The 15765-nt window shown below is 53.8% G+C and overlaps 3 protein-coding genes across 3 annotated transcripts; 1 reads left to right on the plus strand and 2 right to left on the minus strand.

Moving 5' to 3' along the window:
• Nucleotides 1–949: 949 nt before the first annotated feature.
• A1O7_03441 (uncharacterized protein) lies at nt 950–9069 on the minus strand (the record flags this gene model as incomplete). Its single annotated transcript, XM_007757461.1, has 2 exons — nt 950–8892; nt 8943–9069. The coding sequence occupies 2 exons, from the start codon at nt 9067–9069 to the stop codon at nt 950–952; spliced, it is 8070 nt and encodes a 2689-aa protein (XP_007755651.1).
• Nucleotides 9070–12004: 2935 nt separating this feature from the next.
• A1O7_03442 (uncharacterized protein) lies at nt 12005–13070 on the plus strand (the record flags this gene model as incomplete). The annotated part of the gene is made up of 2 exons (XM_007757462.1): nt 12005–12040; nt 12093–13070. 2 exons carry the CDS (start codon nt 12005–12007, stop codon nt 13068–13070), a joined length of 1014 nt encoding a protein of 337 aa, XP_007755652.1.
• Nucleotides 13071–14312: 1242 nt separating this feature from the next.
• A1O7_03443 (uncharacterized protein) lies at nt 14313–15708 on the minus strand (the record flags this gene model as incomplete). The annotated part of the gene is made up of 2 exons (XM_007757463.1): nt 14313–15382; nt 15435–15708. 2 exons carry the CDS (start codon nt 15706–15708, stop codon nt 14313–14315), a joined length of 1344 nt encoding a protein of 447 aa, XP_007755653.1.
• Nucleotides 15709–15765: the final 57 nt, after the last annotated feature.

Here is a 15765-nt window from a genome sequence, read left to right on the forward strand (position 1 = left end):
GAAACTCCTACACTGTGGGGTCCCATGAGTCGAGCACTTACAGCCCTCGATCCTTACGTCACGGTTCAACTGTGGGTTCGCAAGAAAGAGGGAGGGAGGGAGGGAGGAGGAGCTTGTGCACGAAGGGAAGAAAGCACCTCACCCTGCGCAGTAGTCGGTCGGTGTTGGTCATGGCTGTTGCTTTTCCTCTCGCTCTCGCACTGGCCCTCGCTTCGACTCTCACTTTCGTGCTTGTCGGCAGCAGCAACGCTGCGACAGAAGAAGAGGGACAGAGAAGGAAAAGGAAAGGAAAAGAAAAGGGCTCAACACACTCATTCCAGACCACCCCTACTCCGTTCCGTGCAAGAGCCAATACAACTTGTGGGAGTCGACGAAGCCATCCGCTTCTGCTGTGTATATATTTTGGGAGGACCTTTCTCTCTCTCCCGTTGCGGCTGGGTATATAACTGTACTGGCATGCATACATATCTGCTTGCCTCCTGCCCGCTATCGAATCGGTACGGTCTTGGTACCGCACGGGAATGGAAGGCGTGGGCCCGTCACGGCCAGGTTGGAACAGATAGGCAGACAGGCAGGAGGCAAGCAAGGCTGACGATGGCTTCCAAGCCAAGGAGACGAGAGGAAATGAAAAAAAGAATCGCTACTTCTTTCATCTGCATCACCTTGAACTCTGGTAGATTTGCCTGGTAGAACGTATCACATATGTTACTAATAGTACATCTGCATCCGGGTAGGTGGAATCAATGGCTTTTATTTATCTTCGTGACATACATTATACTGTTCTATTTCGTCGTGCGGTATCGATCCAGGTGGTGGAAGTTTTTTGCCCTTGATCTCTTGTCCTTCTGGCTACTGCTCATGCTCCTGCGCTACTGCTCGTCTGCACCCAACCTCTCTGTCAACGCCCATCCATGGCGAACCAAGCATACGCCTTGCTCAAGGCCGAATACTATTCCTCGACCTTTGCCTCGTCCGAGGTCAGGTCCACGCGCCCGACACTCCACACTTCCCGCTCATCCTCCTCCTCGTCACCACTCAGTCCTAGCCCTCCCTTGACACCTCCTTCGGCCTCTCTCCTCTCGCGCGCCTGCGCGCCCAGCCTCAAGGCCACGCGCTTGAAATAGTCGCTCATCGCTCTGCTCGGCCCGGCGCCGAGTTTCTTCCCCCCACTCTCGGACTGCATGTATTGGTCGAAGATGGCGCTCTCTTCGTCGACGACGTTGAACAGTTCGAGAAAGGCCGCTTCCGCGGCGAGTTTTACAGGGATGACGACGTCACGAATACTGGCGAAGACGGGCGGCACGAGAATGCCTAGCAGGGTGGGACTCGAGCGGAATGAGCCCCCGTGGTGCCGGAAGATGGTGCGCATGACGACCAGTGCGAGGCGGCGCGAGTCAATGTCTCCTCCGGGAGGAAGGACCGCGGCGAAGGCCTCAAACAGCGGTACACATTCCTTCTCAACGTCTGATGTGCTGTTGAACACCGTCGAGGGGAGCGAGAGGATGTATTTCCCGACCGCGAGGACCGCGTTTTGTTGGATGAATGTACCGCCCTTGCCGGCAAGGCCTGCCGTTAAGACGTGGCGCGTGTCTTCCGCGTAGGATGGATCTTCGGTGAGAGTTGACGCGTTTTCCAGTAGCACGGCGTTCACTGCGAGAATGGAGGCGTTGGTGCTCGGTTGGACGAGAACCCGGGTCCTGATCAGTCCGCTGGCCTTCTCTGCTGGAAGGACCTTGATCATCGCGCCGAGAAGTTTGGCATTGGTGAACATCATGGTATCATCCTGTGTATCGTGTTGGAGCGTATCCATCAAGCCGAGGATCGACTCGCGGGAGGCGTCCGACATGTTTGATCCGACTTTGCTGACGACTTCCTGGAGAGCTTTGAGCATTGCGTTGCGGACACCGCCGTCTGGTGTTTTCGCGCCCGTGACGAGTTCGGCGATCAGAGGATCGACGCGCGGTGTGAGCGTGATCAATGTACTGAGAGCCTTTGTTGCGCGAGTGCGCAGGAGATCGCTCGTCGGGTCGGCAATGGACTTGGTGAAGGTGCGTTGTAGTTGTGGCAGGAAGGGCCGCAGGAAAGTAGGAATCTTCTCAAGCAAGAGGTTCAAAGTGGAGAGGATCGCGCATTTGACGTCCATGGATCGCTCGCCCACAACACGGATGAGCGGACCAGTGATCTGCGTGACAAACGGTTTCAAGGCATCCTGGCTGGAGCGCTCGACGATGTCGGATATGCCCATGGTGGATTGGACTCGTTGCTCGGTCGTGCCGTTCATCAAGCCCTGCAGGAATATTTGAAGGACGGGGAGGATACCCTTGGGCAGAGCAAAGCCCGGTAGGACTGATCCTGCCGTGCCGGCTTGTTGAAGGACTTGACGGGTCGAGGAAACAAGTGATTCCATTTCTTCTTTGCGTAGATGCGACTGCAATTGGCTCAGCGCAGACCAGGCCGCTTTGACGACTTCGTGATCGCGGTCGCCAAACGAAATGAGAAGGACGCGGATGAGGTCCTGGTTGTAGCGAGAATAGTCCACAACAGGGTTGGCAAAGAAGGTGGCCAGGTGATTTGCTGCCAGTGCTCGTCTTCTATGGTCGTCGTGTTTGATCATTGCTAGCATGACGCTCATGGCGGTGTTGAGGCCGTCGAACTCATCGACAGACGACAAAGCCGCGCTGAAGGCCTCCTTCAGCTCGCCTCGGAGTTCATCGTCCTTGCACATGACGATGTTGTCCGCCAGACTGTTCAGAACTGTTGGTAGCCTGCGAGCCATGCTTGGCCCTCCGACTTTAGCCAAAGACGCAAGGGCTCGAGCATTGAAACCGGTGATTGGGTTCGTGAGTAGTGTCGGTATGAGGTTCGGCAGGATAACATTCGCTCTTGTTGCCTCTGTGAGCAGGGTAAGCAACGCTGACAAGGCATTTTCGGCTTCGGTTTCGCTGCGCAACAGATTGAGCAGATGTGGTAACACCTGGTCGACTGCTCTCTTGCCGAATGTCTGTTGCAGTGAGTCGAAGGATTCTGCGGCTGCTTCACGGACTTCGGGGTCAGAATCTGTGAGCGCCACGCGGACGATGGAAATCAATTGCTTCTCATGGTCTTCCAGAGAATCCGGTGAAGCAGCATTGACAATCTCCCTGAGAGCGATACAAATGCCCTGCCGCTTGTCTGAGTCGGTTGAGGTTTGCAGGCCCTCCTCAAGCGATGGCAGCAAAGTGGCAAAGATGCCGTCCCCAGCTTTGCGAATAACATCACCGAGAGCATTGGCAGCAATAACCTTGTGCTCCATGTTCGAGGATGCAAGGCGTGCGATGATCATTTGAGAAAGTGTCGGCACCAATTCGCGGAGAGTTCTGGGGGTTGCAACAAGCGCCTTCCAAACCGCAATGGCAGCCGCTCGGACTTGTCCAGAAGTGTCGCAACGACAAATATACAGGGAGGACAGGACCTTGTTGCGTCTCTCTTCGCCCAAGACTTCGAGGAGGGATTGGCCTGCTTGTGTTGCGTGCTCGCCTTCTTCTTCAGCTTCTGCTTGAGCACTGATACCGGTGAGGTTGAACAGGAGATCACCGACGAGTTCGACCGAACTCAAACGAATGCGGTAGCTATCATCAGCTAGACCGCGTTGCAATTCAGGTAGGAGCAGGTCGATGGCCTTAGTTGCAAAATTCTTGACAAGCAATCTTCCTGCTCGAAGAGCAGTTTCACGGATGGCCTCGACGTCGTCGGCCAAACCGCTGAGGATCGAGGGGATGATTTGTGCAAGGTAATTGGCAAAGCTGTTCCCGAAACAGGCCGGCAAGAAGATGAACAGAGTCATGAATCCTTCTCTGACGGTTGCTCTGGGGCTGGCCACATTTTGCAAAATAGATGGTAGAGTTTCCTCCAGGCGACCGGTTCCAAGCCCAGCAAGGACTTCGCTGAGGGCTTGGGCAGAACCAAGACGGTCGCTTGCGCCGGTGTCTGTGCGGAGCGAGGCCATCAAGCTCGGTATCAGGTCTGGGAATGCGTCTTCACCCAGTTTTTCCACCAAGCTGCCGAGTGCTTTAGAGCCAGTCGCGCGTGTCGCGGGCACCGGATCGATGGACGCGGCCCGCAGCCCTGTGACGAGGATGGGTAGATGAGTGACGATGTCTCGCTTTTCTGTCAGATGTGCCAGACTGCCAATGATCTGGGCAGCTTTTCGCTTGGTGGCGGAGCGATCGTTGAGGCCGCGCTCCAGGATCTTGACAACGAGTGCCAGTGATGGGGCGTCGAGATAATGGATGAAGTTGACTTTGATCAATCCATCCAACGCCTCTTCGGTATATTTGGTTGGATCACTTAGAGCTTTTAGTAAGACGTCAACGAGGCTCTTGACTTCCGGGTTCGTAATGACCTCGCCAAATCTCTTGAGACTGCTGTTGGCAGCGGCTCGGACTTCCTTGTGACTGTCCGTAAGCACCGCCGTCAGTGGTGGGATGATTTCTGGCAGACTTGTGGCCAGCTGCTGAGGGTCAAGGTAAGCCATGGCGCCCAAGAGATCACAAGCTCCTTTCTTGCTTCTCCACTGCGTCTCGTCTAGTCCCTCAAGCAATTGAGGCAACACTTGAGAGACGCCAAAGGAGCTCAGGCTTGCAAAACATGTCTTCGCTGTGTCCAAGCAAGCCTCACGGACAGACGCAATAGGGTCACCGAAGCAGGTCAGTAACTGTGGAAGCACTTCGATCACGTAGGGCTCAAAGGTCCGCCCGAGGAGCGCTGACAGTAGCTCGTAAGCCATCATTGCGCCTTGCCGCTTCTCTGGACTCTTTTTATCTTCGGTCGCGCTCCGTAATGCCGTCATCACCCTGTTTTGCCGCAGAGCTGCAACGCCCTTGCCCTTGACGACGCCGGCCAGACCGTATGCTGCACCTCGGCGAGCGGCATACTTCTTGCCTTGAAACAGTTGATCGAGAAGTGCGGTGATGTAAGGCCCAGCCTCAACGCTGGCTGGACGGACCAGAGGAGGCAGGCAATTCGCCACAGCAAACTGGACAGACTCAGATGGCGTACTCAACGTGTCCAATAGCTTTTGGATAACGTTGCCGGTTCGCTTGTCGCCGTCTGGCAGATGTCTCGCTAGAGATCCATACAGAACAATCACCGCTTCGTTAACCCAATCCGCTTCTTGAGTCCCTTTATCTGGACCTTGCAAGACCCATTCAAACAAACTCATTAGAGGTTCAAGACAGTCCTGCCCTCGAGCTGCCACGATGGCTGTGCCAGCAGCGACCATTTCTGAGCGCACAGTAGCATTTCGATCCGAGAGGGCCCCGTCTGTGACAAGGAAATTCATAAAGGGTACCAGAGCATCCGCCTTGAGAACTGAAGACAGCTCCTTGAAGGCGAGAGCGAGGCCACTCCGCTTCTCCCATTGATCGATCAAATCTCCTTTCTGGACAATGCCAAATTTGTTCCGCTTTGGAACAGGTGGTTGACTCTCGGTACGGTAAGACTCTTGAAGAGATGCCAATGTTGTCTCGGTCTTTGAAGGTATCTGGAGGAGTGCTTGAGCGAGTGCCTTGGCTGCAGCCGTCCTTGTCGATCGTGCAGCGGAAAAGAGAAATTCGGGTATGCTCTCGACCAGTTCGTCAGTCACGGTAAACTCCTCCTCATCCCAGATGGCTAGCGCAACGTCGGCATTTTCGTCTTCCTCATCTTGACAGGCGATCCACAGATGAACCGAATGGTCAATCTCGGATAGGTCAGTATCTGAGTGAATTGACTGCAAGACCGCAGACCGAACGGTCGACTCGGGAACAACCAAGGCTGAAAGGAGGATATTCCTCTCTTCGGCAGAAATATTGTCCGATATCGAGCGACAGAGTTCAGAGAAGCAATCTCTAATGATCCGATAGTGTTGAGTATATCTTTGCATGGCACCGATGAGATGGCGTAAGATCTGAGCTCTTGGAAGGTGCTCGTCTGCAGCTGATCCCATCTGAAAGGACAAGAACTCAAGGGCGAGGAGGACCTGGGCATCCGCGTCGTCCGCAGTCACTTCTCCAATTCTGCCGTTTTCCAGGACAGAGAAGATGAGAGGAAGAGCGTAGGCGGTAGTTGCGGTATCGAAAGGCCGTTGCTCAGCAGCGAATCGAAGTCTGTACAGTACTCTTGTCCCGAGCTCCGCCAAAGGCTCCACAGATAGATGTTCCGGAATGGTTGCCTTCCCTTGGGACCTCAAAGTGGCAACGCCGACAAAGGGACGCATGGTACCAAGCCGATCCGAAATCTTTTCAGAACAAGCCAGATAGGATGAGACAATCTCATCATCGACGACGAGTGCTGCACCCTCTTCAAGTGCTCGGGTCAAGGCAGTAATAGCTGGAGACATCCAACTTCCTGGGTCGGTTGGCGGACCTCGAGCGAGACCTTCAATGAATTTTGCACCCCTTCTTAGCTTGCTCGACAAAAATTTGACTCTTGCTCGGGTTTCCTTTTCCTGTGCAAGCTGAGCATCGACCTTTGCTTGCTGGTCTGGGGTCAACTTCTTCTGAGGAGCTCCTTTCTTCCTTGCCAACTGCGCACGCATTTCTTCCTCCCACTTCAGGGTGTCGTAATCTTTCTGGTTCTTGTTCTCTAGTATACCATTGGTTTGCGAACCGAGAACGTCTATGACGAGGGTGCCTTCAGGGGCGCGAGCGATCAGGGCCTCAGTTGGGCCTACACCATTTAGCTGGGCAGAGTCCAAGTCACTCTGAAACTGGTGAATCAATGCCGGTGTTGACGTCTCTGGCGCCACGAATGCCAAAGTAGCCGCAGCATTGCAAGCTGCAACTTCGAAGATATTCAATGGTGTCATTTTGCCAGGCTCGAATTGTGCTAAGATCTCCTTGAAAAGCGGTCCCTGCCGCTCTGCTGCAAGTTCCCCGGGATCAACGCCGGTAGCGAGGCAGGTCGAGACCCAGTCGGCGTTAGCAATCAACTCGCGGCGTAACAGTGCTATGGTCGAGGTTGCCTGGTTCTTTAGAATCTCGGATGCTGTTTCCGGAGGGACGGATCCGAGCTCGTCCTTCGAGTGGCTGATGCATTTCACAGCTTGCAGCATACGATTATCACTCAAGGAGCATTCGGTCTCGTCGCCAAGCTCCTTTGCGCGGCTCCGAAGCACATCCCAGATACCAAGGACTATGCTTTCGCCTACCGAGGCAGGATGCTCCGTATAGGCATGCGACAATGCGACTCCAGTCTCTTTTCGGACTGTAGAATCGATCTCCGGAGTAAGCATCAGGTGTAACACGGCGGTGGCCCATGCTGTTTTCGCGTCCTTTGATGCTCGTTCAAGACTACCGGCCAGGTTTGTCAACGCGTAGAGCGCCCAATGGCAATCCTCCCCTGCTGTTAGCCGGGCATAGACCTTGGGATTGAGTATGAAAGATAGCCTGGGCTGAATAGCAAGAGACTGGTTCCGGAGTTCATCGTGAGAATTGGATTTATACCCCTCTGTCGACAGGATCGGTGCATCAAGCAGTCCGGGAAGACCGAATCCTGCGGCAACGTAGGCATTCTGTGTGGCTGGTAGTGGATTAGACGCAACTTCGTCATGGGCCTCTTTCAGAACTTTTAAAGCTGCCTTAACAAAATCCTGCGATGATTGTTGAATGGGAACACTGCTGAGGTGCTTGAGCACAGTTGCAAGACACAAAACCCACAGTTTGCGAAAAGGAAGTCTTTTGTCGGCACAGCCCTTCAGCACTGGTTCTGAGAGAGACTTGTCAAGACCCTCCGAGGCAACAAGAAGTCGCAGGTGAGGAGCAAGTGCAGCCAGCTCTCGTCTCAGAGCTCCCTCGTTAGCTTCCTTGGAACCAGCAGGGATGATAGCCTGCGCAATGATTGCCGATGTCTTGGATTCTGGAGTCATCTTTAGTAGGACATCAGCAAGAATGCCGCGCAGTTCAAAACTTCCTGCCTTCGAAGTCTTGATTGCCGCTCCGAGTTCTCCCGCAATCTTTTGTAAAGAGTCTGCTGATCCACCTCTGCCAACAAGCGCGGAAAGTGCTCTACCTGCCCCATCACGGATAATTGCATTGGTAGAGTTCATGGCTGATAACAGCGGTTTTACCAGTTTTGCACTGACGACCCCTGAAATATCAACACTCGTGGGTAGACATTGGGACAGTGCTTCCACGGTTCCCTGTAAGATCGCCTCAGGTGACCTTAAGATCGACTTCTCGATCGCAGGTATCACGACCTCGCCCACATCTTGTGCAGTGACAAAATCGAGGAAGAAATCATTCAAGCCCATTGACTCATGAAATGGCACTGCAGTCTTGGAGCCGACGATGACCTTGAGGTAGAAATCAAGGACGTGCTTCTTGGCACTCAGAAGCTGCTGTTTTCTCTCCGGGATACGGGCGCTGACGCCGGCAATGACGCCCAGGTACGGCCCGTGGCTGGCATTCGCATCACCGGAGCTCGCAACGTCCTGGAGGGCCAGCTGCAGCGCCTTGTCACCACGTTCCGTTCTGAATACATCGCGCAAACCTCGTCTGGCGACGGTCAAAGCCGAGTCTTGTACTCCACCACGCACCACCTTGTCCTCGCACTTGTCCAGCAGACGGGCTGCGGCAATACATAACTTGCCGAAGAACTGTTCAAACGACTTTTCGTGGTGTCGGATTTCCTGCTGAATAAGGCAGCACCATTCAAGCAAGACAAACGCATTTCCAGGTGCGATAGCCGCCTTTTGACTTTCTTGGCCCAAGAATTTCGTAGTCGCAGAGTAGACAACACTGGCAGACGACGAAGTTGTGAGATATGCTCGAAGGCATGACTGCACCGCACGGCGAGACTTTCGATCTGGGTATCGAGGATAGGTCGCAAGCAGGGCAGGCAAGATGATCGTGGGGTCTGCCGAGATGTTGTCACCTGTACAAACAGTCAGATATTACTCGTAGGCCGCGATCCAGTTACCATACCATCGGCTTGAATAGCGTGCTGCAGTTTGCGCAGAGCCTCGATGCGGATGTTGGTGGAGCTGCTATTGAGCGCAACAAGTTGGGCTTCCAGAGTGTCTGGACTACCCTGTTCCGAGATGTCGCCCATTGTCCATGGACTGGGTTTGATCCCTTTGAATTGAGCAGGAGACGGCCTGCTGGTTGCGACTGAATCAAACAACGACGGGCGACCAAAATTATTGTGGTGGGATTCCGCGGGGAACTCAGCCTCGTCTCCGCAACAAGGCTGAGCCATGAACCTTGTGGATCTCAACCTTTGGCATGGCAGATGCACTCAACTACTCCTCGTTGCTTCCGGAATGCTTGAACATTCCACTTGATTTCCTTCATGCGGCGTCGAGCCTTGCGGGATATCGGGCGTTTCCTCGTATCCAAGGGAGCTTTCCAGTCTATACAAAGTCTAGGCTTGTTACTCAGGCCCTGATCACGATGGGATCCTCCACAGCTTCGTACCATGAGACAAAGTCAATGCGACTTTATGCCTAGCTAACATGCCGGGAGTCGACCGCTCACTCCGTTCTGGCCGTCAGCCTTTATGACAGCAGGGCTCAGGAGAGAAATGCATCAAGCGATCCATTTTTCTTCAGACGCAATCATCATAGGATTGGGCCTTCGAGGCTTCTGACAGCTCGGATCCTGCCTGGTACCACAGTCTGTGGTCAGAACGGGATAGTGTTCCCAGCGCATCTATACCGCGTATGTTTAACAAAGGACTACCAACGGCAAGTCATACCGCATGGTCAATCTTCAGCTATCTGTATCAACGACCATCGCGATGATAACTGCGGTTCTAGGACTTTAGTACGCCGAGAACAAGGTTCCGAAGAAAACGGAACTAGTATCTCGCATCGGTTTGATATCAAGATGTATATGTTCGATATCAGTAGCTTCAGTGCTCACGCTCAGGTGGGAGGGCCTAACAAGGTAACAGACCGGGTCGATGCCATCCAGAACTTTTGCAGATGGCCAAACGGAACTCTCTGGTGTTGCAGGCCGTTAAAAGAAATCCATGGCGGAATCACTGGTGTTGTCTTGGTGATGACTCAATCGCTATCACTAACCGCAAATTCATGGAATAGGCTCACAATTGTCGACAGTCTTTCCAGAACAGTCGCGCCTGTCTGGCGGAATGGTTCAACTCATTGTTCGGGCGCTCAGAGGCTTCGACTGATAATTACAGGTGCGCCATGCGAGCAATGCAAACATACACATGCACGAGCCATATGGCATCCTTGCGCAGAGCGACAGAGTATTGCGGTAATTCAGCGATCGGTCCCGGGCTCAATCTCGAATGGGAAGAGTAATTCGAGTCCGAAGTCCATGCTCGGAAGGATGTCCTTCGCAATCGACTCGACCGGGAAACATGTGCCGGTGGCAAGACTCACCCGTTGATAGCAATGACTCGTTCGAGAGCGTCCATTTTCGGGCAGATATCTTACTACTCGGCGCATTGATAGCCGCGGCAGGAGGTCGAATCTGACAAAGACGATTGCTGACAATGGCGACCTGATCAAAGGTCTGTTCAGGTAGCTGAGGGTCAAGTCACTAATCAGGACGCATAGGAGATGCAACTTTGATGGCACACGATATTGACCGCAGGGTAAGAGGTGTTCAGCTGGACTTGGACTTTTAACAGCGGATCTAGACTCTCAGCTGGACTCATCAAGGTTCGGAGATTTTACTCTAAATAACCTGCATGGCGCAAGCGGAGTTGAGAGTTCGAGCATGGGAAACCTGGTGCAGTAATCAACACGATGCGACCGGCACCTAACCAATCCTTTGGGATGATATCGCATCATATCATAACCACAAAGAAGGTCCGGAGAATTGTGGGAGGGCTGAACCAGGCCAAGGAGGATGTAGGCAGCCTCCAGGGTGGTCAGCGTTCACGTCGAATCATCGACTACCTGTAAACTCTCACACTCGCGCATCCTAGTGTACCTCAGTACGGAGTAATCATGCACGGATAAAACGGGTCTAACGAGGTCGTACCATCATGGCACCAGCTTGGAGAGGATTTCACACTCGGCATGCGATGAGTGACGACCTCGGGGCCTGTCACAGACCTACTGGGTGCAGGTTGGACGAGCGGCGGGTATGTCGTTGCCGTGTATTCGGACACAGGCGGACCAGGGCGGACCTAAATGAGGTCGACAGGCGCCAAGGAGCCACTCCGTAGGTGCATTGTTGTGATTCGCAGGCCCTGTGCTTGTTTCCCGCTTGTTCCTGGGGTCCTGCCCCTTTAGCCTCGCAGCCTAGCTAGGTGGCCCTTGCTCGCACTGGTCTCGCTTCGACTTGTCCTCGATGGCTCTTTCCCTCTTTCTCTCTGTTTCCAATCTCAGTCAATTTGCGCCGCCAATCATTGCCTTTGTCTGCGCTCTAGACTTCACGCCTTTTTTGCATCACCCGAAGTTGCATCCTCGCTTATGTTCCTTCACAGTCCTTGGTGCCGGCTTTGGGATCAGATAGGCCAGATGCTAACCTCACATCCCACTGGTCAGACAAGCCATCGCGTGGATGGCAGGGTGGCTGGCCCTGGGACCCTTGCTGAGTTATGTCCAGTGGCCCACTCACAGACACGGCCTTCAAGAGGTCAGCTTGAAGCTGAAACCTCACGCTGACTACTGCCAGCACGCCGCTGATCGTAATGGCTACATCGACTAGCATAATACTAAGAGCACAATCTTCGCGGTGTCACTGTCTCTTCCCTTTCGCGTTGGCGTGATTCTTGTTGCACTTTACTTGACTGCCTTTTCGGCTCGATACATCAGGTGTCTACCCTGGTGCTACCATTCACGGAGATTTTCTGTTGCAAATCAAGCGACCTTCCGGAAGACGATAGAACAACCGTTTCCCCGGAGAACAGTACAGGTTGAAAATTCACTTCAAGCTGCGACATGTTGTGGAAGAGGTTCACCTGAACCTCACATGCGTCTGTCTAGCGCCTCGACAAATTGCCTTGCTCACATTTTGACTGCTGCTTCAACGATCCAATCTATTCAAACACAGGCTCTACACACACCATGAACACCAAACTTCCAATGCAGACGAACACTGTGGTATGACTGTTATCGCGGTTGCGCACTGTGGTCTAAGCTAACTTGTTGCCAGTCTCTAATCCCCAAAAAGTACCGAGGAGACGATGATGACCCGCATTTCATTCCGAACTCACCCATCATCAGCCGGCAGGAACTCAGCGCACAAGAAGAGGGAGAGCTGAAGCGCATTTGCGCTCTGGTATTGGCAAATGTGCCACATTCGGACGACATGTCGGATGATCCCCTCAAATACATCGCGACCCAGATTCAAGAAGGAACGAAGATAGCACAGCCAAGTATCGGAAAACAAGAGCAGAAACCGGACCCGGTACAGAACATCGAGACTACAGCCAGTGTGACACACCAATTCCTCGACGCACAAGGTGACTCGACGACACCCTCAGAGGCCTCACATCGCGATACCATCAGCGCAACCGACTATTCCACGCCTCTGACGAGTGCGGGCATGACGCCGGGTGAAACGGCTCGACGCTTCTCAGACGCCGCACGAAAATCCATTACGGGTGCCAAGAAACCCGGTAGTAACCTTCGCAATGACTCAAATAATATGACAAATAGCCGGACAACTTCGACCGGTGTACGGTCGCTCGAAGCACACAAGCACTCAGGCGAAGCAGAAGCCATCAAAAAGACTCTACGACTCATCACCGATGGAGAGTCAAGTTCGCAAAGAGGCAGTGCCAAATCCATGGAGCAGTCGCGCCCGCTCAGATTTTCGGCTCCAGATCTGAACAAAAGTTTACCTCCTCCTCCACCTGAGTCGTCCACTCTCGAAGACCAGAAACAGCCTCACATTAGCAGGCTAATGAAGAGTATCCGCAAGAAGAAGAGCATGACCGCTGAGGGGAAGAGTTTCTCGACGGGCTCAACACCTCCGGTACCTGCAATGCCGTCGACCAACGCTCCCAAAACACCCTATCCGTACGAGTCTTCAAATCAAACGGCGGCCCAGGAGCCCCCCAAGAAGAAGTTCAGGATCCCGAATCTTTTCCACAGGAGACAACGACCGGCTGATGTTCTGGTCACTTAAACTTTTGGGCCAAGCTTACACCCTCTTCTGGTCAGATTCATGCAGTATACTTTCGTCCTTCACACTTACACTCTTTACGACACCAGCAGCGTAGGCGTTCAGGACATGGGCTCAGGAGTTTTACCATCGCTCCCTCCTTTTCGAGGAGGAAACATACCCAACAAAAGCAACCACCACCCGACCACCTTTTCACGAAATGTTCCGGGCTGTATTTTCACGACCTTTGTCTAATGCTAAATAGCAAACCTTGAGGGGCCTTTTGCCTTGCACTCCCTCCTGGGGAATGATTTTCATGTCACTATCATGGGTGGTTATCTGACTTTACGTGGTGGAATGAACTTGCGTCAGCTCAATTGCAGAGGCATACACACGTGAGAACATACTGAAAGCTTGGTGCTTGAGGACGAGAATAGGGATCGTCTTCCGAGATATACTTGGGCTTTGTCCCTCAGGGTAGAAATACGTGCAATAACGACATACATGCCCTCGACTGATCCTCTAACTGAACATATGGCTCTTTCTGTTCTCAAGGCTCGGTGAAGATAGGTCGTCTACATTTCATTCCGCAATTTACTCATTGGGATGAGCGTACCTAAGCGTTACTGTAGCAGAGAAGCGCACTTTCATGGTCTTTCCCGGATTGTAATATGGTTTCTTCATTCTCCATTTCCCTGTCCGTTATCCGACATCGCGCACCCGGCCATTTTCCACCGTGCCTGTCATACTCCGTATTTCTCTCAACGCCGTCGCTATGCCAATGCTACAGCGCAAAGAGAGTCCGCTCCCATGTATTCGTCATGCGTAGTCACTTTTCATCTCGCCTGCTCTAAGCTGGTCTTCGTGCTTGGGCTCATGCTCCTGCTCCGGAATTGATATTGGTCAAGTGTTGTGACGCCTCTGCAACACCGTGGTCCACGCAGGCTGGCTGATGGCAGCGATAATCCGTCACTAATACAAGTGGACAGAAGGATCGATGATGAAGAAGCCAGCCCTGTCCCCAGAGCAGAGGGGCATGTCTTCTGGAGAGATTTTGGGCGACTGAAGCCTGCAGGGTGGAGAGGTGGCTCTTCGCGACAGCTGACTTTCCGCGTGACTGGACCCTCATGTTGGTAGTCGGTTTTCCAATTTCACTTGAGCTGGCCTCGTTGTCTCTGCTTTCGATGTCATACTGACCAAATCCGCCCTCGGTGACTTGTCGCTTGCTGTCCATCCGTCCAGCCGTCTGGCCAGGCCTGCGACTCCCTACACAAGGGGCCCGACGGTATTCAGATCCTGGGACCCAGCCCCGCCAAACCCTCCATCACCGTTACCCAAGCCCGAGAAGCCACCGCCGGCACTGCCCAATCCGCCTCCTACGCCTGCAGCGCCTTTTGCGCCGGGGCCTGGCTGCTGTGAGTGCTTGCCTTTTGTGCCGCTTTTGTTGGATTCCACTGTGGAGAACTTGCGGCCCAATTCACTGAGCGATTGGATGTCTTGGCCGAGCAGGGAGAGAATGTAGGCGAGGGAGACGTCATTGGATTGCGAGAGGGAGGCGGATGCGAGTGCGTTTTTGGCAGAGGCGGACGAGCCGTCTCTAGCGGGCGTGAGCAGGGCGAGCCGCGTAAGGAGGGCTTGGATGTTGCGCAGGTGAGGGAGGTGAGCTGGGTCGGGGAAGGCGGATTCCGAGGAGGGCGAGGGCGGGCTTGTGAGGTATGATGGGGGGAGGGACTGCACGAATGTTTGGAGGAGAGCGAGGCGGGACTGCAGCATCTTGACGCTGTTGAGCCGGGTCGTTATCCCGGCGATCTGGTCTTCTTCTTCCGCTGTCAGTGTCTTGAGTGGTTCCTCGACGCCGTTGGTCGGCTTCGTCTCCGCCGCCTCGGGACTTGGGTCTGCGCGCTTCTTGCCCTTCTTGTCCGCCGGAGGGGCCTCTGTTGGCTGGACCACTATGGGTGTGTCGTCGATGGCCGCTGCACTACCGGCTCCTTTGGCTATGTAGTCTATCGCAATCATCTCCGTCTCGTCCGTGTCGATCGAGTAGGGTAGTGGGCGAAACTTGATGACGGATGTCTCGTGGCCGTCCACTTGCATTGAGCCTTCATCTTTTGGTTCGGCATCGACGACGCTCTCGTAGACGGTGATGGGTAATTTGCCGCCTGTCGGGGCCTGGCCCGCAATAGCTTCGGGGTGCAAGGCGAGCAGGATCGCATTGTCGCTGTAGAAGTTGATGGCCTGTTTCTGGAGAGGGACGAATTCAGGCAGAGGGCCGTCAGATGGGCAGAGGGCAAACCAGCCTACGAACTCGAGCGCCGGTGCTTTGTGGACGTCCTTATCTGGTACGCGTCAGAGACAAGGGCTGGTAGCGAGAGTCCCAATGAAACTCACATTGCTGTATCCTCGTCCCCATCCACTCGTAGTTAAACAGCCATCGACCATCCGGTCCTTTGACCAACGAGGCGGGGAAGGCATGTTCTACTGTGATTTCTCTGCCTCTCTGCTGGCCTAGAAGTGCGCCAGCAACTGGCCCTTCTTGTTTCCGTACTGAATGTCTGGTAACTTGATCGGAGACTGTGAGCAGGGCGAGAGGGTGCAGAGACACGGTGAGGCCGCTTTCAGAGGGTTTCGACGATATGAGAGGGTTGCTGGAAGGTTCCGCCATTGTGACGGTCAAGGTAGAGGAGAGAGAAGGGATGTCGACGTGGTGGAATCAGAGATG

This window comes from Cladophialophora yegresii (assembly GCF_000585515.1).
Source record: "Cladophialophora yegresii CBS 114405 chromosome Unknown aczIN-supercont1.2, whole genome shotgun sequence".
In the NCBI taxonomy this organism is placed as follows: domain Eukaryota; kingdom Fungi; phylum Ascomycota; class Eurotiomycetes; order Chaetothyriales; family Herpotrichiellaceae; genus Cladophialophora; species Cladophialophora yegresii.